This window comes from Streptopelia decaocto (genome assembly GCF_964273445.1).
Source record: "Streptopelia decaocto genome assembly, chromosome: 5".
Taxonomy (NCBI): Eukaryota; Metazoa; Chordata; class Aves; order Columbiformes; family Columbidae; genus Streptopelia; species Streptopelia decaocto.
This window is the reverse complement of record NC_138659.1, coordinates 1,552,968-1,577,731: the sequence shown is the minus strand read 5'-3', so window position 1 is coordinate 1,577,731 and position 24,764 is coordinate 1,552,968. Positions and strand designations below refer to the sequence as shown.

The 24,764-nt window shown below is 43.7% G+C and overlaps 1 protein-coding gene across 1 annotated transcript in view; it reads right to left on the bottom strand.

Moving 5' to 3' along the window:
• The window catches only part of AGBL4 (AGBL carboxypeptidase 4), a gene marked incomplete at its 3' end in the record, with an annotated part of 860,906 nt that overhangs the window by 170,087 nt on the left and 666,055 nt on the right, over window positions 1-24,764 (bottom strand). The window contains exon 8 of the mRNA XM_082053132.1: window positions 3,215-3,329. Within this exon, the coding sequence (XP_081909258.1) occupies window positions 3,215-3,329 (115 nt within the window). The remainder of the gene's footprint in view (window positions 1-3,214; window positions 3,330-24,764) is intronic.

The window sequence follows — 24,764 nt, the reverse complement described above, 5'->3', positions numbered from 1 at the left end:
ATAGTTTATCAATAACAGACAATTCTTGGCACTATTGTTGCAGTTTTGGCTTAAACTCCTAAACCTCAGTTCACAAGCACCCAGAACAAAGGAAACGTGGCAGCTGCACACAAATACATAAGATCCAGAGCTTTCAATAGGGCAGTTGATGGCTCCTCAGCACCTTTTGTGCCTCACTTGCACACCTTGGTTGATGCTGACCCTCACAAGTCCTCAGCCAAGGAGGTGCCCAGGCGCAGAGAAGCTTCTGGACCATGCTCATAATGACCACAGCTCAGATCTGACCTGGCTATAAAATGGGCCCCACACGAAAGACCCGCTTTGAGTGATGCTCTTGGAGCAGTGGGACTGTGATCGGAGCCCAACCCTTAGATCAGGGACACCATCTGAGGAGACTTCCCAGGACTGAGAGCCCTCATCTTCTCCCTGAGGAGCGGTTCTTTCTCCTGGATACACCCTTGAGTGAGCCCTTGCTGTCCCCCAGGCAAGCAATTATTTTTGGGGGTACTCTTGGGTGAGAGAGGCTTCTCGTCTGAGTGAGTACACGCTGTGGATCCTCATTCTTGTGTGGTCATATGGTAATAATATTACAGCTAGTATATTGAACCTGAGGTTCATTAAATGTTGTTAGAGTGCTGACTGATTTTGGATTACACCCCTTGCTTTGCGTTGGTTTCTATCATTTGTTTTCAGTTTTTGTTCTAGACTGAAGTTGGTTTAAGCTTGTCATTTGGTTGGAGTGCTTTTGGGGTACCTCCATGACAGAAACAAAGATTTTGAAGAAGAACAGAGGATGTAAACCCTTGGTGAAAGTCCTGCATCCCCAAAAATGACAATGAAGAAAATCCCATCAGCCAAGCGTTACCACATCATCCTGGGTAAATAAGTGGCTAGATCCTGGTTTGATCACAGGAGAATTAGTATATCCCATCTCTTCTACAAGAACTGCTGACACACCCAGGCCCTTAATGGTCCCACTGCACCTGGGGTTCCAGAGGCCAGTGAAGTGTATCCAACAGTACACTTGGCCAGTTGTACAAAGCTGCGTACCGGCGGGGTAAAAAAATCTCTCTCACACTGGCAGGAGATCAATTTACAAACTCAAGCATGAGGTTTAATTACCCATTTCATTATCTTAGCTTGCGTAGCTCTGAATGTGAACCTTCAATGAACCAAAGAAATAGTCGCTAGCTGCTGCTTTGAGAAAGAGGGAGATAACAGGAGACAGAAGTTCAAATGCCTAAAACTGCTCTTGCTGCATATGGCAACACAGACCTTGTCTGCAAGAGCATCAAGATTGGCCCCAGCAAATAGATCAGTGTTATACCACCCTACCTGCAAGGCTTCAGAAAGTCCTATTTATGTGCTAATCTCAACAAAGACCAAAAGAGATGAAACAGGCTTATCTAGCCAATCGCAGAGAAGACTCAGTGTTAAATTTACAAATAGTAGCAACTGATCCTTAGTTTGTTTTGTTTTGTTTTAAATTCATCCAGTAAATTCAAGCAAATAAACTGTGAGGTGCTTGTGGATTTTGTATGAGCGGGAAACAGTGTTTGCTGTAAATTATTCGCTCAGCACTAGTTAACTACAACGGCGGCACATTACTAGGCTTTTTAATATTCTTCTCAAGACAATAGGTGGCATTTTGCTTATTACCCTCATTTTTAAGTTATTAGTTACATTAGGGCATTTGTAAATAAAGCGAAGCAAGAAAACAAAGTGTTTGCAAGAAAATCAAATGCTTTTCCAGCTACCTCATTAAAAGTCTCTTCAGTGCAGAAGGGTTGAAAATTCTGCGCATCGTGAAAAGGTAAAACAATAGTATGTCATCAGGCTCAGCAATTCCAAATGAATTCACGTGCCCTTCCATAATACCTGAGTTCCCAAAAGGCTTTCCAAGTTATGAGCCATATGCTCGTCCGCCCAGCTGCCTCTCAGAGAGGATGAATAGTGCAGTAGGAAAACCTACAGGGCAAATGAATTTATGGAGGAAACGGAAGATACTTAATTGCAACTGGAGTTGCCTACACGCAGGGCACATGTAACAGAGTGTATCAGTGTAGTATCAGATTCTAGAGCCATTTTAGGGCTTTGTTCCTGTGCAGTGACATAACCATTATGATAAATTCCTAGTGCTGAGAGACACCACCACTGCAATGTTGCTCTCTGGCTTTGGATTTCTCAAGAGTTGTGGGAGTATCAGTGTAGCTGGAAAGACACCATGTGTCCTCACAAGTTTCACTTATAAAACGTGTATATAAGCACTGTTGAAATCACCCACATAATCCCGCTATTTCAGTTTAGTAAGCAGCAAGGCACAGGAAGCCTAAGAAGCACATATCGAAACAAAGAACAGCCAGCAGCACCGTTTTCTGCACCTTCTAGCTTCTCAGTGGTCTCCTCATCCACACAATAACCGAGTCTTATTCTGCTTACCAACGCAACACCTAATTAGACCAAAGCACAAGGTAGCCTGGCTACAGAGTGTATTGTGTTATTTAGTCTTGTGCTGTAAGCAAAACCACATACAGTATATTACATTTCTCAGGGGCTTCTCCAGAGAACTATGTGGTACATGTAATTGCCCCCACAAACAAATCATCAACTAATCAACAGCTTTTCATTATCACCTCCAGCAGCACATTTATTTTGTAAATAAATGCATTAAGAGCAAACGATTTTAGGGAAAACAAAAGATTATCTGAATACCTTCTCGACAGAGGAGGTGGTAAAGCAGCAATTCAAAAACGAAAATGAAGGAAAATTAGCATAGGGTGGAATGATTATTCCATTCCATGTATCCCTGTCACAGTACAATAACAGACTGAAATCCGTGACTTTAATGGACGGTCTGGGTAGCTGAAGGGAACTGTGATTGACTGACACATTTACATAGAGGCTGATGAGCAGCATAATGAATGCATTTATGAAGCACAGCTAAGGTCTAAGCTGACTTTAACTCCTACCCCTAGCGCAGGCGTGCAGAGCACATACCCTGCTGTCCTGGGGAGTTGCTCTCTACCTCCTGAAGCAAGTAAGTTTGCCACTGAGCCCCCTTCCTCAATGAGAACTTCAGGAAGCAAACGGCCACATTAGAACCTCCAGCTTCAGAGGAATTAATTGAAACAAGCCACGTAAGATGCAGTGACAAAACAGTGCGGGATGTATAATGTAGATATAACAATACACAGATTCATACTCCACACCATACCTGTAATTTCCCAGGTATACTCCATCGGGATTGAGCATGGGTGCAATCTTGAAGACCAGGTTGTCTCTCAGTACTTTCGCAATAGGATGCTGACTCACAAGGAAATCAATTATACCTGAGAAAAATGAAAGAAGGGTTTGAGGAGGGGGCTTTATGATAGCAAATTATTTCCAGACATCTATCTGAAATTTCAGATATGAAATATTAGAATAATCATTCATCTTAGTTCTTTGCACTGCCCCTGCTTCCAACAGAATAAACCAACCACTTGCAATCACGTAGAACCTGCCACCTTTCAAAAACTCCAGAAATAAGAACTTCAAAGATAAATACCATACACCATCGTCATAATGCAAGTGCAATATGACTACAGTATCAGATACAGTCACAGTTCCACAGAGGGAGAAGTTTCTGCTAACCAGCTGAGTCACAAGAGCAAAACATCTATCCTTCTAAGCACTGAATTGAAGTAAAACCTGCTAGTTTAAGCCTAGCACTTTACCTACCCAGCACGCACACACAGGCACACACTGCAGCTCAGCTCACGAGCAGCAATTTGTCAAGCTGAGGCACCTCAAATTTGTTTGAGCATATGCCCAGACCTACCCTGGACATATGAACACGGAGTTCAGATCATCTGAATGTATAAAGGGGTATAAAGTACCTCACTGAATAGGTATAGTTACATGAACTCTGTACCAGGCACAGTGAAACTGTGGGATTGATAGACTGGAATTTATAAGGTCAGATTCCTCGCTAACTTTACACGCAGGAGTAGCTCCAGCTCATCAGTGAAGCTCTGCTACTGTGGAACCAAGGCAAGTGACAGGGGAACCAGATCCTAAATGCCCTTCCTTGGGGCACAGGCACAGCACCAGACCTGCAGGAGCTCCTGCCTCTGGTGCTCAAGGAGCCACCAACAGCCTCCTTGCTCTGGGGCTGGGGCAGCAGGCTGGCCGCTAAATTCACTGCTTGCTCCTCCACTGAGCTGGTACTGACAGAAATAGCTTCCAGGGAATTAATGTCGAGATAAATTGAGTTCCTGTGTAATCTCAGGACACCCACGGATAGGTCATGACAATTTGCTATTTATTGTGAGGTCCATCCTGTGAAGCAGGAACCATTTACTGAATTTCCCCAGAATAAATCAATCACTGCTCTCTAGTAACAGGATAAAATTAAGCAGAGAAAAATTAAGGCTGATCATCAGTAAAATTTCACTAATGGCGAGCTCTATTAGACTGTGGAATTGTCTCTCCAGGGGAAGAGTGGAATCCCGTCATCAGAAACATTTAACACTGGACAGGGCAAAGCCCTCGGGAATAGACATAACAAGCAACAATTGAGCATAGAAGAGATGGTATGGGCTAACTAGCTGACTTCAAAAAAGCTGCGTTTAGACCTGACTTTTTGTGATCCAATCAAAATCTTTAAAAATAAACAAACTGAAACCCAGCTACATGCCAACTGAAGTACACTTGTTTATAGCTTGGCTGAAACATACATTAAAGATGGGACCAGAATCTCACATTCTGTACAACTCCTTCATTTAGCCTATTTCCTAAGGCTCATTTTGTATTTCAAATACTAACAAATCTGAACCTATGCTGCTGTTGGAATGAATTCTAATTTGCTCAGGCAAATTAGACTCTAAATATCAGCATTTTTTTCATCTATTAGTGACTAATCCCAGAGAAGAGAAAGTCCCTTTCCGTAACCAGGTCTTTCACTTGAGAAGAGACTAAACCTGAATTTCTGAGGCAAATTAGCATATACATAATTATATTGCTCAGGAAATGTTTCTGCAATTACCTCCTCCCAATGAAAGAAACCGAAAATTGCTCTGCTTTTTGGCTGGTGTTGTGTCTTTTGTTCATTATACAACAGCAAGAACACGAAGAAATGACAGGGACACAGCTGGATCTGGAATAACCAGATTTCCTAACTGTGTGCAAACATGAAAGGCTTAGCTGTGTTAAACTGCTGCTCTAACTGTTTTCTGGCAGGGTCTAAAGCATAATCCACAGTACACACACCTGGAGGGCTCAGAACGACTTAAAGGAAAACAATCCCACACTTAGCGCCTGGCTTCTTGAGACACTATGATGGTTTTAGTTTTAACGAGCTTGCAACTAGACTCAAAAATCACATCAGTTTGTGTTTTCTAAAATACTTGGAAGACTTAACTATGCAGAAATCAGTACATCCAGAAAATACTTTAGGTCAGGTACAATCTTTCAAAGCAGCCACAATAAAAGCAGCGTAAATATCACATCGCATACACGATCATCACAACGACAAAGACCTGGGTGGAGCAGTTTAGCCACGAGATCTGGCAGCGCACCAAGCGTGCGCTTCTAGCGGCTCTTCATACAACAAGGAGGACCACAAACACCCCGCGGACAACGCGACTGCTTTTCATTCAGGGGGTAACACAGGAGCCCAAACGCTCGGAGCTTTGCTCTGGCTGTACCTGTGCCAGCAAAGGCGCTTGTCCACATTCTGCTCATTTTGCTCCGGTTATGGCTGCAGCCTCACTCACAGAGCTCGGCAAAGGCCTCTTGGCAGCTAGAAGCTACAGTTTGCAGCTTCACACAGGGAGTTATTATTCCCTAACCAAGCACGTGCTATGATGTGGAAGGCTGTGCATGAACACAACGGGTGAGCCTCTGCTCTGCATAAGTCACTCTTGCGCCAGCCACACCAGACCAAAGGGGACAGACGCCACCAGACCAAAGGGGACAGACGCCACCAGACCAAAGGGGACAGACGCCACCAGACCAAAAAGGGGACAGACACCACCAGACCAAAAAGGGGACAGACACCACCAGACCAAAAAGGGGACAGACACCACCGGACCAAAGGGGACAGACACCACCGGACCAAAGGGGACAGACACCACCGGACCAAAGGGGACAGACGCCACCAGACCAAAGGGGACAGACGCCACCAGACCAAAGGGGACAGACACCCAGCAGGCTGGTGGCAAACGGGACTCAGCGTTTCCCACCGCGCGCCAGTCTATTGCGGGTACTGCAGCCAAGTTCACCCCATCCAAAGAGATTTGCTGTATTTTCTAATGTAGGAGACAAATCTGAAGATGTCTTACCCCGTGGTAAAAATACAAAGCAAGTGTTAAAAGTAACTGACTCGCCAAAGTCTAACCTGGAAGTAAACGCAGTTCTAAGGAACGTAAGAAAAGCATCAGATGAAGACATATCTACATATACAAACCTCACCATAAAATTATTGTAAGCATCCAAATAATCAATACAATTAGCAAATAGCTTTGTCTTTCAAAGGAACCCAATAGTGTCTGGATCAATAATGTTTAAAAAGACAGATATCAGACTATTAAAAAAATACCATTACAGAGAACTCGGTCCTTCTCTTAATAAATCAATACAAAACAAATTTTACAGCTTATATAATCAGCAAGAGACATATCAGAGTATCTCATTAGGCCAGGGTTAAGAATTTGGCAGCAACCAAAGCCCATTTAATATAATTTACTTCAAGGCAGACATGGCAATACAACAGATGCCCTAATTTATTTGTTGATCTTTGTATTAAAATAACAGTTTGCTGGTAAACAGGAAGGGTAATGATGCCAGTCACCCTTGTTAGTGGCTAATAATTGCTTAATTTGTCCACTAATTGACCTGTGCTACTGTTGAAGCACTAGATCATGTTGCAGGGCATGAAGTAAATAAGGCCACCGTAATGTTACTTTAGAGAATGACTTCTGGAAATAGAACTACTTATTGCTATAAATTTTCTCTTCACAGATGAGCAGATTAATTGGTCTGCCAATTAGTCTGCTATTAAAGAAAAAAGGGCTGCCCACAGATTCGTTGGATCTTCAAACCACAGCCCCAGTTTGGGTCAAATGAAATAATCCAATCTGAATCAGTCACATCAGCTATGAAAAATAAGACATACACTATTTAAAAACAAATGTCTGTGGCTGGAGATCAAGGAAAATAGTCTAATAACTAAGTATTAGCTCTTCAAGTGACTTTAAAATGAAACGGAGAACATGATGGAATGGGTCTAGTCAGGCACATTACAGTGTGGAAAAGTTCTCCAATGAAAAGAAACAAAACAATATAGATTATTTTCATATCAAGCTTTCTGGAAAGTAATTAAAATCATTATTTTTCAAATAATAATATGCTATTAAAGATGCTGCCTGGAACCAGAACAGCTCAGAAATCTGCATCCAGCCATGATAGAAGAGGAGGCTTATCCACAGTACACTACAAATCAACTGAAGTCCTCACATTAACTTCGAGGAGCTTTTCAGACTTGTGGGTGAAAGGAAAGAAAAAGTTGAAAACAATGAAAAGGGAAAACAATAGTGACAAGTGTGAGTCACAGCCACAACAACTCCAGGAATTGCAGCAGTTTTTAACATCCTTGGTCAACACAGCTTCACTGAAACTGCTACATCAGGACCGTATCTCCCCTACTCTATCATTATTTCTCAAAGCTAAATGCACTTTGTCAAACTTCTGTTGCCTCTGCAGCTCAGCACTTCTCACCTGCTGCAGATCCTGGGGCATCTCTGCCCACTCCAATGCATTCAAATGATCTACTGGTGCTTCAAAAGGTGATTGTTCCCTCTCCCATAAGAAGTCAAAGCGACCTTCTCTGCTTGTGTGATTTCCACTGTTCTGTCTGCATGTTTCCCCACTTAACTACATTAAACTCGGTTTAAACTTCCTGCCATCTCTAGCGTGACCTCTCTGCACTTGCTCTTTCCAAAGAAAAGCCCATCTTGTCCCCTGTTTCTCCCTTACCCCATCCTTTCACTCTCAGTCTGACAATATGTTTAATTGTGTAAGTGTATAATACATTTGCCCTGCTCCTATTACTGAAAATCTAATCACCGCAGATCCTAACACAATATGGCAACTGCTAATGCAACATATCCTGGACTGTGTCTAATACAAGAAGTGATTTATATCTTCAGACCCATTTCCTAGCACTGAGTAGCTGCTGGTATCCTGTACCGTGGCCTGCAGGTCAAAGAGAATGGAATAATTAGGCTCTAACAACAATAGGATGTATTCACTGGAAAACAAATACAAGAGTGTCCTGAATGCTTATATAAAAATATTCTGTTAAAGAATACTGAAACCGACACGAAAGATGTTATATTTACAAGTTTGTAGAGAGTAGGGAAACAAACATGTAGAGTTGGGCTTTTTAAAGAGGTGGAAGAAAAATACCAGACGATAAGGCCAAACAGCTACAATATTCTATCTCTGCAGAACAAGTGCAGCATGAGCAGTAAACAACAGCAAGACACTGCGGTGCCACCGCTTGGCTGTGAAGGAACGTTCCTTGGGCAAAGGGGCCCTTGTCTGCTCAGCCTTTGCCCTTCCTGGGGGACTGCAGAAAGCAAAACCCAACCAAACAAAACCCAACCAAACAAACAAAACCCAACCAAACAAACAAAACCCAACCAACCAAACCCTCCAAAACAACAAAGCACGAAAAAGACAGAGGGACAGTCTTCTCCATCCCGGCATGGTGGGAAAGGTGTCACACACCGAGCCCTGCTCCGCACCGCTCACAGCAGTGCTGTGCCAGCCTCGGCTCTACAGAACATGTGTCTCTGCGTTCAGTGCAGCCCCAGCCTTACACAGGCCAGGAGACAGAAACAAGCCAATAATGCCTTAGCGTGAAGTGTTTCTGATATTCAACACGATGGCAAGGAGGAAAAGAAAAAAAGCATGCAAATAGCGATAAAGAAGCAGAGCTGACTCTCAGCAGGATTATTGACATGATGGAACATCACGCTGTCACTGAAATTATCTCTCCAAAAGATCATCACATAGAGCGATCCATAAGTGCAAGATCATTGCCCATGCTGATTCTGCTCCTTCTCACAGTCCTCATGCTCCTCTTAATATGTAAAACTGGGCTGCCTGTCACGGAGGCACCCCAAAATTACTCCAGGCAAATAATTAGCTTAAACCAACTTTAATTTGGAATCAAAACTAAATGACAGACCAAAACCAAATTATAGAAACCAACACAAGTGTGTGGGGGTGATGCAAAATCAGTAAGTAGTCTGACAACATTTAATAAACCATAGGTTCAATATACCACTTGGGATATTGTTACTATACAACCACACAAGAATGATGATCCACAGTGCACGCCCACTCAGCAGAGAAGCCTCTCTCACTCAAAGGTACCCAGAAAATGTATCACTTGCCTGGGGGACAGGAAGGGCTCACTCAAGGATGTATCCAGGAGAAGTAATCACCCAGCAATGAGAAGATTAGGGCTTTCAATCCTGGGAAGTCCCCTTAAATGGCTTCCCTGACCTATGGGTAGGGCTTAATCACAGTCCTGCTGCTCCAAGATCACTCAGACGGGGTCTTTGGCGTGGTCTTTGTTCTGTAGCCAGGTTGGATCTGAGCTGTGGTCATTACAAGCATCACCCAGAAGCTTCTCCGGGTCTGGGCACCTCCTGCTCCCCCCGCCGTGCCTCGGGTGGGGGTCACACAATGGTCGGCACTGCCTGAGAACAGCCGCAGTGGGGCACAAAAGGTGCTAAAGAGCCATCAGCTGCCCCATTGAAAGCTCCGGACCTCAAGGGGTGTGTACAACCGCCACACTTTGCAGAAACACAATTATTTGGGGGTGGGGAAGGTGCCCGCAGGGGAGCGCGGCTGATTCTACCATCAGTACAGAAGGAGTTTACAGCTTTAGAACGCTTTGTTCTTTTCAAAGGTCGTTTTGGAACCCATGTCGAAAACAAAGTTTATTTCATCAAAACTGTAAAAATAACACAGGTAAGGAGGAGCATTGCAAAACCAAACAGGCACCTGGTTACAGTGTTAGGTGAAGGAAAAATCTGTTGCCTGACATATATTAGTCAATGGTTTCCAGTTGCCAAAATTAATGTAGATCTGCATGCATATGCCTCTGAGTAGTTACTGCAATGGAGAGTGGGAAGATGCAGGATGCTGGCTGGTTTTCATCAGCTCCCTCTCTGGCCATCCTCAGCACACACAGAAGTGCAAAGAAATCGCTTGTGCTCAGAGAAGAACGCAGTATCTTGTGCAAAACCTTAGTGAACGTTCATCAGATCCCGCTCTGCTCTTCCCCTTTCCTGTGTGCCAATGCTCAAATTTCATCCAACCTTTCCCCCAGACCAGCTCAGAGGGGCCCACACAGGCCTGTGGGTGCCACATGATGAAAAGCAGTGGACATCTTAGAAAATGCAGAGAAGTTCACCATTCTTCTGAGCGGTTCCCGTGCTCAGGAAGCTCTCAAGGGAGACAAGAACTAAACTGCACAATTACCCATGACAGAGCACCCGGGAGCCAAGCAAAGCAGGTGAGACAGCATTAGGAAGGAGCCAGAGACATTCCCGGTTACAGTTCATCTAAAGTGTACAGAAAGAGTTAATTGATACAGAAAAGTTGATTGATTCTCCTGGAATATCAAGTATTTTGATTACAGAGCAATTTTCCCCAAATTAAACAAGTAAATATTTCAGTGCTAAGTAAGTCTCATTGCTTGAGGGTGGTTAGTTAAATGTAGCCCCAAAAGGCCCCTGTGGTCATTTGGGTTGTTTTTGTTCTGCAATTATCATTGCTATTGTGGAAAACAAAGCCAAACACAACAGTTAAGTCCCTGGTGGATCGTACACATGGCCCCATTTCACCTATTTTTAAAGAAGTTTTAATCAACTTGAGAGAGAAAAGTTGCATATTTGACTTTAAGGATTCAGCTGCGATAAGCAGATTGATTAGGGGCACATCAAGCTATATTACGGCATATTTGTTCTTTTATTTACCATTTACTCTCTCATCTATTCTCTGCTGTAACTCTGTGTCTCTTCAAAACACAGGATTAAAAGCAAAGGAAATTTCAAATAATGGGATAAAATGAATGTGCAGGAAATGAATGGGTGAATTAGATTACAGCAGACGAAACACTGAGGTCTCAAATGCAAAATGCAGGGAGTTTATTTAATTTGTTACTCTTTTAAAATGAAAATATGCTCACTGAGTTGAATTAGTAATTTCCCTGTTTTAAGATATGTTGGGCCATTACAGCCAGGCCTGTTTCCAGAGCAGTGAAATAAATGGAAAGCAGACAGTCTCCCAGGGAACGCAGCAGCACGCTGCGTTTTGCCAGCCCAGTGAAATGGTGCTAATGTCAGCTCCAGAGAAAACCAGAGAAAACCAGGCTCCTGATGTCAGGGCTGCATGCAAAGGAACTGGGAATGACCAGCAAGAAATGCTTCACATGGCAGAGCAAGGCACTCTGGAGTTTAATGCAAGTTTTAAAGTGCACGGTAAGCACAGACAGTAATTGATTTAAAGAACGTTTAAAGAATTATTGTTCCTGACCTCTCCCTCCCTCTCTCCTCCAGTTAGTATAGGGTTCCACAAATAATCTGTTATTTGGTGTGGCAGAAACACAAACCCATGTGAAGGAAGCAAGAGGTGGGAGCAGCAGTCCAGAGCCTTCTAAGTGAGTTCTACCAGCAACAGAGGGGAAATCTGCTCAGTCACTGCCCTGAGTCAGGTTTAAACCCTCCAGGTTTCTCAGCTATATTCTTCTGCACGTCATGATCTAACACAGAGGACTGAAATCTCTGCCTCTCTAAACAGGTCAGCAAATCATAGTTTGTGAGGACGGCGAGCAGCAGTTGTGTTAATCCTATCACAGCTCTATAATTAAATAAGAATCCGGCCATTCTAGTACCCAAAGGTTTCAACAACTTTCCAGAACACCCAATAAAGTTACAAAAATCCTTCTCACACTGTTGTATAGACATAGGAGGCATTTCTGCTATTACAGCACCAAATGACACTAAAATTACAAATTCAATGAAGATTCAGGAATATCTTGCCATAGTAAAACTGGCAGTAAAACTGGGCAATAAGATGGACCATATGATGCCACCAGGCAGGCCTTCTTGCCCACTTTAATATGTCTGCTGATTAAGAATGGATGGGATGGACCAAGATGGAAAGCACCCTGTGAATTCGTTTTCTCACATGGATGTTCCCTGTTTTCCCACAAAGCAGGTACACTTACAGCATCTACCTTTTATGTGCACCAACTAGCCCACTCTTTTTGCTAGATGTCTATATTTAGACCATGTAAACATTGCCTCAAAACCCCAAAGAGTTCCAGAGCATGGTGGTCCAGATGTGTTTCAAGCAGGGAGACTATGTAGAGAAATGGATACGACTGGACCAGAGTTGGCCACAAACCAGCTGTCTGGAAGTAAACTCAATTCAGTGCAAAAAGTCAGTAAGTGATGAGAGTTTGGGATTTCATATGTTGTTTGAGCTGTGGCTCTTTCCTCATAAAGAGATTCACATCTGCTTTGGAGGATATGCGATTGCTATTGGTGGGCTGGAGCGCAATGCCCTGATTCAGTACCAAAACGCTATAGATATACATTGCCAGTAAAACATAATTAAAGTTGGCATTCCCAGTGACTGGGATGCGGGACCAAGAGCCAGAATGCCTCATCTCAGTCTCTAGTACTGCTGATTTTTGGCAAGTTGCTGCCAGAGGCTGCTGTTTTACTATGCTCAACTTGAGACAGCAATGGCCAGATTCGCAGGGCAGCAAAGCTGGCATCTTCGGGGCCAAAACCAACAGATGGTTGTTTCAAACAAACCTGGGAAGCTCAGTGGTGCTGACTGCACTCAGAAATGGGGCAAGTGACAACAGAAAGGGTTTGCTAAGTGTTGAGCAAATCCAGAAGCTTTTCTATCCTTACTCAGCTGCCACTAGAGGAGATTTGTGCCACTGGAAGTTCATTCCCTCCACCCTGGAGATTAGTACTTTCTAAAAACCAGCCCTATAGTGATCAAGGTAGAAAGCCTTTTATTAACAGAGACAACTTGTACTGCTGGTCACTTCAGAAATGCAGGCTTGAGTACTCTCAGCTCTGCTCTCTTCTTCCAAATAAGATCAAGGAGAACTGAAAGTGTTCCACAAACCACAGGTGGTGCTCAGCACCTCACAGGATCGCCTGGGGAGGGTAAAATGTGGCATTTGAATTTTGCTTATTAAAATCATCAATTAAAGAAGTAGACAATTAAGGATTTTGTGAGGGCAAGTCTAGTTCTACTTGAAAATTCTCCAGATAGCTTGCTCTAGCCAACACCTGGTCCTGCCTGGAAAAATAACATTACTAAACAGACCTTAGTAGCTGATGAGACCACAAGAAATGTCTCATTGCATAAATATAACTGAGCCATCCTTAGTAATGTTGTTCTGATAAAATAGTCTTCTATCATGCCTTAAGTTTTGCTTTGGCAGTTTAACAGCTGGAGACCTCAAGGAACCTAGCAGTTTGACCATCCCCTTCATTTGTTGGAACCAGCAATTTATGGCCTCAGGACCCATTTTGATGCCATTGGTTTCAATTGTGGGTCATTTCAGACTTTAGAAAAAGACACAGAATGGCGAAGAAAAAAATTAGATTCTCAACAGCTTCAAACTTGGGGTTTCATGGCAGCAGCAATTTGCTTGAACACTCGATCAGGGAAGCAGTAAGGTGGAGGTAGCACCATCTACCTCATCCCACTGCAGCGCTGGGCCTGTGGGACTCATATACTCCAGCAGCACTTGGTCCTCAGTATGAGTCCAGGTGGTACATCAGGTTAATCTCTCCCATTATTTCACAGTATCTGGCTCTCCTGTTCCTTTCAGCAATGGGATCCCTGCTGGCTTCAAAAAAATAAACCGATGTAAAGGAGTAGAATGAGGCTAAGGCTGGATTTGTCTGGTAAAAAGTGCAAGATTGAACAGAGGGGAGCAGATTGCTTCCTGACCTCTACAACCGTAAGCCCACACCACAGCCACTTAATTACCCTGATGGCTGATAAAGTTTGCTTAAGTACAAACTAATCTATCCCAGGCCCAGAGGACAGTCACACAGTTGTGCAGCAGAACAGGCGCAACAGCAGAGACCCATGGAAAGAAGTGCCAGGTTGCCAAAGAGAAGACACATTGGCAGGAGTTTAGAGCGGCTGCAGGATTGCCCGAAGGGTTCGTAAAGTCCGTGCACAGCACAGACTGAGTGGGTGGCTTTGTTTTAATTTTCCTAACATGCTGTAAGGAGCTTGGAGTTCTTCTCATCAAAATGAGCCTACCAATACCCCATACACCTCTCTCTTCCTCCTGGGAAGAAACAAAATGGTTCTTGGAGAAACACTGGGGGGATCAGATGATCTCGCTTTATTAATGAATTACTTTGGATTTATCAGAATAATTCTAATGATGTTGTTTGAGAAGATGATGTGTTTGGCCATTATTATTTAAAGTCTGTCCTTCCTATGAGTGTGAGTCCTCCAAACAACTTTAAAAACATTTGCTGGATTCTGGCCCTCAATTTTTACAGAACTCACTAATGTTAAATACAGCTAAGATTTAAGCCTTAGAATTGAACAGAAGTACGCAAGAGATCCCACCTCCCCAATACATAAGACAAGAGGGTTGCAACCCAGAAAAGTGTCTTGATTGCAAAGGGAATAAAAAAATAGAGTAGCAAAATGCTGAATACATGAACCAGGGTTAAGCAGGCGTGTATCTAGACAGAATTAACTCAGGTGCACCTGCATTGGTCCCTGCTGTCCTTACCGACTTACAAAACATCAGTCTTTCCATAGCCTTAGAGGGCAGTTTCAGCTGTACACCAACGGCTCACACAGCACTAGCAAAGAAGGAAAACACACCAAACCAAAACCAAACAAACACACACAAACTCAGAAAATCACTTCATTCCCCAGTTTTCTATTTAGAGCTACCAGGGTCTTGCAGGGATAGAAAATCTAGATCATTCTGTTGTTGCTGCTCCACCCAGGACCAGGCTGAGCTCCCTGGAGCCAGGGAGGTGACGGGTGTTTTCCCTTCCATGACAACTGGACACATGGAGGTCTGGAACCCGTCCAGGGCCAGCAAGGAGACTGCACCACAAGTGTGAGGTTTCCAAACTCACCTGCACCAGGGAAAAGATTCCCAGAGAGCCTTATAAGTGCTAAAAAGAAACTCTTATGGACACAGGAAGGACTAAACAGACTTTGTTCTACTTGGGAAACTGCTCAGGTTTGCTGTATTGCAAGGAACAGCCAAAGGTGTTGACACTTCTTTCAAATCGTTTGCTGAATGTTCTCCCCAGGGCTCTGGGCAATCCCTATGCCCAGAGTTACCTCTTCGCAATCGAGCAGCAGTGCCTTTCTCTGGGGACCTTGGAGTTTTCAGTGTGCTTAGTTTAACAAAGGTGGGTGGTGGGAATAAAAGAATAGACTAGTTTTACCTAACACCTCCCTTGGGGGCTTGTCATGTAGTTGTATTTTGCATTTTCAGCAAGCGTAAGCAAGCAGCTCCATTGTACTCTTAGTCTTATTGCTTTAACTGTGGCAGCAACAAGAATTATAGAAGTCTTAAGATGGATAGATCAGCCCTGAAGAAGAATGTATTATAAACCAAGAAGTTAAAAGGTAGATTTCTCTGGAGGAAGACAGAGAACACATTCACATATGAAAATCTAATACACAGAGAGGAGGAGAAAAAAAAAAAAAGGACATCACATACATAATGTTAGGGATTAAATGAAAAATAAGTATTTTAAAACATACTCTGAAAATGGTTTCCAACATCTGCAAATGTATTCCTAAGCCAAGCAGAGACCCAGAAGCAATAGCTATGGACCAGGCAGGCACAGAAAGATGTGTGATACAGAGACCAGAGGGGCACGGCAGAAGTTCAGGCATCCATAAATAACTTTTCCAGTTTCCTTCGGCTGTAGAGTATTGCAAGAGTAGATTGGGGAGCACCTCTGTTAATTTGCCTTGACCTTTATAACCTGTAGGGCTACACAGCTAGACAGACTCCTGGTGTGACCCACTGGTAGTGTGAAAGTAGAAGAGCAAGAGCACATGGGGAAGGAGGTGCCCCCATGGGCAACGTGGTGCCCTATCACTCTGCATCTCTCCAGGAGATACACATGCAGGATTCAGAGCCAAGTGGGAATATCTGAGCCAAGGAGAAACTCCAGAAGAAACAGGCATTGCATTTTCCTGTGCTCCAGCTCAGAAGTTTAGCTCATTCAGCTGAAGAGAAGAGCTGAGGTGTCCACTCCTCAGCACTGAACCCCAGCTGCTCACCTCTGCTGGAACTGCTGCTTTGCCATTCCTGTAAGACACTACATACATCCATTCCCCAGATGCTAACAATGGCAGCTGACAGCCCATCCCCATAGGAAACCCACACAACTATTTGCCCTCCTTTCCCCTGTGGAGACAAGTGAAGGGATTGTTTTCTGGTTACTCTCAAATGCAAAAGCTGTAACAGAACCTTTTGTCTTCTTCACTGATTTCCACCTTACTAGGTTTGCAGTTTATACTCCTTCCCTTTTATAGAATTTTCCTGTCCCTCCATTCAAATCAACTAGAAGGTGCAAGGCAACTCCCCTGCTTCTACCCAGACAAAGTCACTTGTAAGTCCCCAGTAGTAAAGCAGGGGACAGAGTCCACAGGCATTATGCAACACCAGTGCCACCCAGTGAAGCAGCACTTCTGAACTGGACAACCATCAGATTCCAGAAACAGAAAAAGAGAGTCCTGTTAACTCTATGAAAAGTTACTTTATGCTTTCCTGTGGTTGCCTTTTGGTCAGGAGAAAGGTGAGTGGCATCACAACTCTCCTGCTTTTCCCAAGAGGTGGCTGCCTCTCCCCCTGGGCTCTCTGCTTTCTCTGGGTTTGCATCTGAGACAGAAGCACATCAGGACCCATTTGCCCCTTGATACATGCAAGTTGGTAGTAGAGGCTGAGCAGTTCTAATCAGCATCAGGTAGTCAAAATTCAAATAAAACAAAGTCCATTTGCACAATAAGTCTGTAACTTTGGTCTTGGCAGACAAAGAAAGCAAGGACTGTACGCAACACCTGAACTACTGGGTGACTCATGAGCTGACCAGACTGGAGGGGGGGTGGAAAAAAAGGACAAGAAAACCCAATAAGAGTGTTTTATTAAATAAAAACCTCATCCTCAGGGAAGATCTGATGGCCAAGAAAATGCTGGCTGCATCTGAATTTTCTCCCTTGAATCTGAGATGCAAGTTGTGTATCAGCAAGTTGTTCCCAGTGGTGCTGGAGGAAACTTGTTGGATAGCCGCTTGTACTGCACTCCAGCAAGGAAAAGCTTTTTTCCTATGGGTTATTTTTTTTTGTCTTAAACAAAAAATGACCATATCTTTACACAACGAAAAATAACACAAAAGCTCTGCTTTGATTCCTACAAGTGCAGGTGGATGTGTTCTTTTATTTACACTGCATGACATCCAGGCAAGAATAAGCTCCACAGAAATAAAATAGGGCTGCTCCCCATCAGCACAGATGTGCTCCTGGCTGCTAATCAGCAGAATATGTCCTAAACTCCACCTTCCCTTCAGAGAAAAGCTTGCTGTGAAAATGGAGCCATGCTGCAGATCCTGAAGGTGATGGTAATTAGCACTGAAGAGGGAGCATTCGGAGAGCAAACGGCCCACAAATGAATTGGGCCACCACAAGCAGCTGACATCTCTGCTTGTGAAGAGGGAAAATTCTCCAGGAGGGAATAAAGTCCAGGTTTCCACCTGAAGAGCACAAGGAAGTTGGTAGGAAATGACTTCCAGGGCTCCTCTAAGCATTGAGGGGTTTTGTTGTTGCTGTTTTTGGAAGAAGAAAAAAATACCATTTCCTAAAGAATTCTGTTTGGAGACAGTCTTACTGCAGAATCTGCTTTGAAGCATTTTAAACTAAAGAAGGAATAAGATGCTCTTGTTACAGAACAAGAACTGTTCAAGAAATGCTCTGTTGCTCTCCACATTCACATCCTGCCTCGGATGCAAATCAACTCTCAAGTGCCATCAAGCCCTCAGACAGCAGCTCTCCCCAAGCACCTTGCAGCGATGGGTTTAAACTCTGGCAGCACTGTGACCACATAAGCTAATGTCAAGGTGCTATTTCCCTCGTATCCTTGGCCATAAGGAACATTCGCCAGGAAAAAAGGAGAAAAAACACAACCCTAAATCAGAGTTCACATGTAACCAGAGGCAAAGACTCTAACTTTCTACCTTGAATGGTCAGACTGAGTTTTAACATCTTAAAGGCAAGTTTAATTTTAATAAACAGTCTTTTACATGAAAGATACGGACAGCAGAAGGCAGAGGTGCCACATTTGACAAACAGCCCCCCGACTGCCAGGCATGCTGCAAAAACAAGGGTTCATTTCCAAGGCTCTGGAGGGGTCTGTCAGCTGAGCACGGTGCAGTCACCTCCCCGTGCTGTCCCAAGCGCGGGGGGGCAACCTGCCTGCGGTGAATTAGGGGTTTGGTTCCAAGGGGTTTCCAGTTCTGACCCAGGACAGTACAGCTTGCTGTCCCCTGTTCCTCCCCAGGAATAAGAGGGACACCCCACTTTGGAAAGCTGGTATCGGGGAAAAGGCTGCACCGCAGTATTTTTCAACTCCACTCTTGATTCTGTGCCAACACTGTCCTTCTCGACACAAGATGGTTAAAGCTCAGTGAGACTGAACGACTTCTTCCATCCCAGGAAATCAGCCACCCTCCTGTTCTCTCTTGGCTCTTACAACACCAAGCACTGCTGTTTGTTAAGGGGATTGGGCACAATGGCAATTAGTGCCATACAAAAGCCACCATGACAGTAGAAATTTAATAACCATGTAAACTGGAATCTTTCAGTGATGCTAGAAATTGCTCCTTTGGGGTATGTGGAGGCCCTGGTGAACAAGAGCTTGACCCATTGTCATTGTCTGTGCCACATCTGTTCTGTAGTGACCCAAACACCTGGCTTATGTTTGACCTTAACATAAGGCAGGGTGCAGCTTTGTAATATGTTGCCTACAGGCTATACCACTGGCTGGAAATTTTGAAGTAAACTTCGAAAATCTGAAAAAAAATTGTCATAAGAAAACCTACAGACTTTTTATTTTCTCCTTTTTCAACTGAACACCAAAACATAGTTTTACCTTTCTTCGTTTCTTCCTTCTGTTATGTTTTTTTCCTTCAGTGATAAAATGACAAAAAGGTAGGGATACAAGAAAAGAGAGAAAGGTAAAATAGGAGAAAAATAAAAATAAGCTTTATGAAGTTTCAACTACAACATTCTCTTAGAAAACCTATGGCATTACAACATACAAATTCATTATTTTTCATCCATCTCCCATTATGTAGCAGCAGCAAAGACTGAAACCATAACCTCTAAATCAGAGCATGGACACCAGGGATCAATTACCATTTGCCAAACACATAATAATTAAATGGACCCTTGAACTAACCCTATAGGGCACATCTGGAAATTGTCACTTAGGGGCCACATATGTCACTAAAGAACCACCCTTCTGGGAGGGTGACATTTTTGAGAGGTGTGTGCCACTGTTCAAAACCACCCTAAATCCACACTTGTTGTCTACAAAGCATTTAATGGAATTTTGCCCATGCATTAGGGTCCAAGCAAAACTACTAACAACTACATTCCTTCCTAGAAAAAAATAAAGCAGGACTGGTAAAGAATGTGTCCCCTTTTGGCTGCGACATGTGCCATTACCCCTCCTCTCCATCCAGAGTCCAGAGAAGCAGAACTGCATGGAAGGAGCAAAGACGACCTCTCAGGGCCACCGTCTGGGGCAGGAGCCAGCTTTTCATCTCCAGTCCCTCTTACCCTCCAAACAAGCTTAGGGCCCTTTTCTCTGTAAACTGCAGAAGTCAAGGAGACGTGCCTCTTATAAACACGTACACAATACTTTGTGACAGGCACACACAGAGCACGTGAGCAACCTGTGCAGGGGCAGAGGGAGAATGTCACCCAGGTGCCCTCGTGTCAAAGAAAAGTTTCCAGCGGCCGAGTCCCAGTCACACATGAATGCCGGGTCCTCGGAGCAGCTGCTACAGCAATGCAGAAGGAGCAAGAAGCCAAGTGCAGGGCACCTCAGAGACAAAAGAACTGAAAACAAGATGAAAACAACAACAACAACACAATTCAGCTGAACTAAGCCAGGGCAGGCAAAGAACAAAGGGTCAGAAGACAAAGCCGGAAACAATAGACCAGCAAGATTAATATCGGTTGTGAGGAAGAGCTGTGATGCTACTGAAGAAGAATAGAAAGGGCTTAGAGAAAAGTATAAAAACTAGGAGAGATTCCTAATTGTGGAGCCTGATATACCACTACAACACCTCAAGCTCAATCAGTGCAGATCTCACAGACTGCTGCACTTACAGAAAAGGCTTCATCTCACAACTTTGATGCCTAGAAATTAATGATGGTTATTTTACTAGCAGCAGTTTCTTTTTTGACTAACAGCAAATGAGATCTAAAGAAAACCCCAGACTTCCTGTGGTCCTCACCTCTCTGTTCTGAGTTTTACATATTCACACCCTGATCTAATTCAGCTGGGGCAGGGCTTGAGATTTCTGCCTTGGATTTCCCCACTAGCGCCGGATGCTCCAGCGCTGTCTGATCCATGCAGGTGAAGCGCAGTTTGGGGAAACCTGCGTGCATGCAGGCTGGGTGCTCCTGGCCAGGTAACTGCTGCACAGGCTCAGGGGCCAACGCCACGAGCTGTGTGTCAGCTAACACTTCCAGAGGCCCAGAGAAGATCTGTTGCACGGACATAATACTGCTCCCTAAAATCGCAGGACTTGCTGCCCATGGCCATAGAGAGCAATACAGACAGAAGATATCCCTGACTTAACTGATAACTGGGAAGACATGGATAAACACCTCCAAAATCCACTTGGACTGCAATTTCTAGTAGGAAAACAGTCCATATTAAGGAAAGCCAAGTGACCATGAAGCTCAGCTGAATCAGTATCTTATTTTTCCTATCCTTAGACATCAGCAAAGTACCTCAGTGTGCTGTTAGAAGATGATCTTTGCCCCAAAGGTAGACTGGTTGGGGCTGGAAGAAAATGATCTTTAAGCTAATGCTATTCAAAGTATGGGCAAGTCAAGAAACATTACAAAACCAGTATGTTTAAGAGATTAATTGGGCAATCCTACCCAGAGACATAGCAAATTTGCCTGCTGTTTCATACTGAAGTCTTTCTCAATTCTCCCTCTTGAAGACCAAGGGCTCTTTTAGCTCTCTGATTATTGTAAAGCTGATTAGTTAAATAGAGGTAGTCAAAGGGCTGCCCTGGGCAAAGGGCAAACTGAATCAAACAAAGCCACTTGACATTTCTTAGCTGCGTAGGCAAAGCTGACCTTGTTGTCTCAGGGATGAGGAGTTAGGACTGATCCGTTCCTCCTGCTGGAAGACAAAGGGTGAGCGTGCAGGCCTAGGCTTGGCGGGGTCAGCCCAGTTTTCCATTCCCACTACTACTGATAAGATGGAAGAGATGAGGTGAAACTTCTGCTGTTGATGGGAAGGGGTCTCAGCCATGAAACAGCCACAGATGACACAGCTCCCCCCCCAGAGGCAGCCCAGGTCTCCAGAGCTCTGGGGATTCCACATCCCATAACTCAATAGCCAGAGAAATTTAACATCATAAATTCCCTCCAGCTCAGGAAACCAGGTATATAACCTTTCATACCTGCCTGACACTATAGTGAATTGATTCAAAACCTGTGGTATCTTGTAACAGCTAATGTCACTTTGGGTAGCAGAAATTCTTCTAACCATCTATTTACATCAACACAATTTTAAGAGGAGCTTTTATTTTCATTACTTCAGTATGGATGCTTTATATTCTCAGAACAACCTCTCGCTCTCCTGGGATAATTCACACTAAAATCCCATCCAGGAGATTTACAAGGGACAGACAATAGTGTTTTTCATGTTGCTTTAGAAGTCAAGGAGAGTGTGTTTCCCTTTGTATTAAAGCTTAGGAGCTGTGCACTTAAAGAAGGGTGAATGCAGTCTAACAACTTGAAGAGAGGCCTGCAGCTCATTTTGTGGTTGGGCTGTTGGATTCTGTTGTCTTTGTCTGCTTCTCATCATTTGGCTTCCTGAACCCCTATAAAAGAGACCATGAACTGCAGCTTTTGTTCACCACGTTCCCTCACTGCTTGTAAGCACTAAGCTGCGGGTAAATGAACAGGTGAGTGTTCCTATCCTCTCCTGCCGCAAACATGCATATCATCTTGTGCATACAGAACACCACTCATTTTACAGAAAGATTTTGCTTTCTGCAAAATCAGCAATCACCTCTAGGGCAGAATTGTGCAATATCACATTCATTTTCCTGTGGATTGCACCCAGAAAAGGAGGTTTGCAAAGGGTACAAGAAGTATTGAAAGGGAACGGAAGCTCTGTGTTTATACCTTTGGGGTGACAGGAGAGTATAAGACTCCCTTAAAGTGGAGCTTCTGTTTGGTTCAAGCTCTCTTTGGTATTGACAATGCAGCCCACAAGCAATCTACAGCAACGGCCCCCACAAAGGGCATTTCTGCATCAGAACACACCTGCAGGGCTGCTGCATGGCCAGGGCAGAACACCCTCCTGCACCCAACGGCGAATGGCAAAATAAGCCTTTGTACATTCAGAGACATTCACTTTGAGTCTAGAAGTAGCCAGGAAAGCATAAGTGTTTGCTTCCAGCTTCTCATTTGGCACAGAAGACAGAAGTAAGATTTCACAGTAACATAACAAACATGCATGTATAAGATCCCTCCCTATTCTATGGAATCCTATTTTGTTTCCTCCTATTGTAGGAAATTTAGCTGAGAAATGAAGGTGATTTAGCTTCCTAGAAGCAAAAGTACGACAGATTAATTGAGGTCAGAACTAATGCAACCCGTGCATTTTTCAGGGGCAAATTCAGTCTGGTATGAAGTCTGGCAGATGATGCTCTCAAGCTCCTGAGGGCTCCATCATTACCACAACAGGCACTTTCTGGGTTCAATGTTTTTCTTTAGTACAGCTACTGCTACCAAAAGGCATCCTATACCAATGGCTACAGAACTCAGCTTCATTTCTTTAGGAGAAATTTATCCCCTGGAAACAGCTAAGCAAGGTCACCAAGTCTGTCCCTTCAGAAAGGTTCTTTTCCCGTGTAAAGGCTTCATTAGCTGCATTTACTCTTGCATTTAAAACATGCCCTGCCCTGTCTTTCGGCTATCATCACTTATGCCCTAATGCTCAAAGGATTCATGCTTAGTGAAGGAAGCAGAAAAGCAGCTTTTAACCCCAACAGTTTATTCCTCTTCTTTACTCATAATAGAAGACAGAGGTTGGCTAAAATTCCAAGCAGGAGCAACAAGTTTCAGAACGACTCTTCTCACACATACAACTGCCTTTCCCACACAAAACCAGAAACCCACGCACACAAACCAAAACATCAAGTCCCACTCGTGTTGTAGCAACTTCACTCTCTTACTAATACCTTCAGGGATCCTGCAGGATCCAGTTCAAAGCATTTGAAGGCACTGCCTCCATGAAGTGGACTAGAAGACAGCCACTACTTTTAAGAGGCAATCTTGGAATCTGTCTAGAGATAAAATCCTTCCTAGCATGTGGAGAACCTTGGTCACAGCAGGTTTAATCACCAGCGCAGAGAGTTATTGTGCAACAGCAGGGCTCCTGAGACAGCCGGTGGGAGACTGGTTTTCAGGCAGTCTACCCTTTTCTACTCTGTTCTTTAAACATAGAATCAAAATGTATACAAAGTTCTCAGACTTTTTCCTGCCCTCTGGTGGTGAGAGGGTGGATATTAAAAACACAGACCAAGAACGTTAACGGAAAATCAAGAGACATTGCCCAGGGTAGTCTGTTTTTTCATTTACTACCACCTGATTTAAGGTGAAGCAAGAGAGAGCATTCATTTAAGAAGCTGTAATGAAAAAAGATTGATTGAAAAGTCATTTTTGCTCCATTTCTTATGGATAAGAGTCCCAGGTGTCTGTTTTCTTTATATTTTTGGTTTAATGGCTGCTCCCTATTCAGGCCATGAGCTTCAAGGTCAGCTTCAGGTCAGATTACACTTAGCACAAGATGCTCAGCATCTCTAGACCCGGCTGTGGAATCCCTCTCCCTCCCTCTTGCACTGGGTCTCCCATTCTGGGCTCTCAGTCTGGCAAAGTGGATTAAAGTGCAAAATTTAGAGCACAAGTTTTCATTTTTACGCTTAGATGACATGGTGGATGCCACACCAGCAAATATTAAAAATGACAAATAACATCCTACTAATAGAACATGCTACGTCTATGAGGAAAATACATAGCCAAGTATATCTAGACACGCTTTAGCTTGCAATTACTGACTGGTGGCAAAAGCCAAAGCATACATGACAAATTTAAACATAGCAGTCACCACATGTCTCCTACAACTTTCCATGCACATGATTAGTGAGGGACAGTTGCTTATCTCTCACAAAGAGAATAAAATCTAGAAGCCAAAGGGAGGAAAATAAGACTAAGAATACTGGGGGAAAATAATTCCTATTGACAGATCTGGGACAAAAATCAAAGCCTTTGGAAAGTTGGCTGACCACCAGTTTTTAGAGAGTCTGGACTTGCACAGATTCTACACACAGACATTTGTGCACACTACA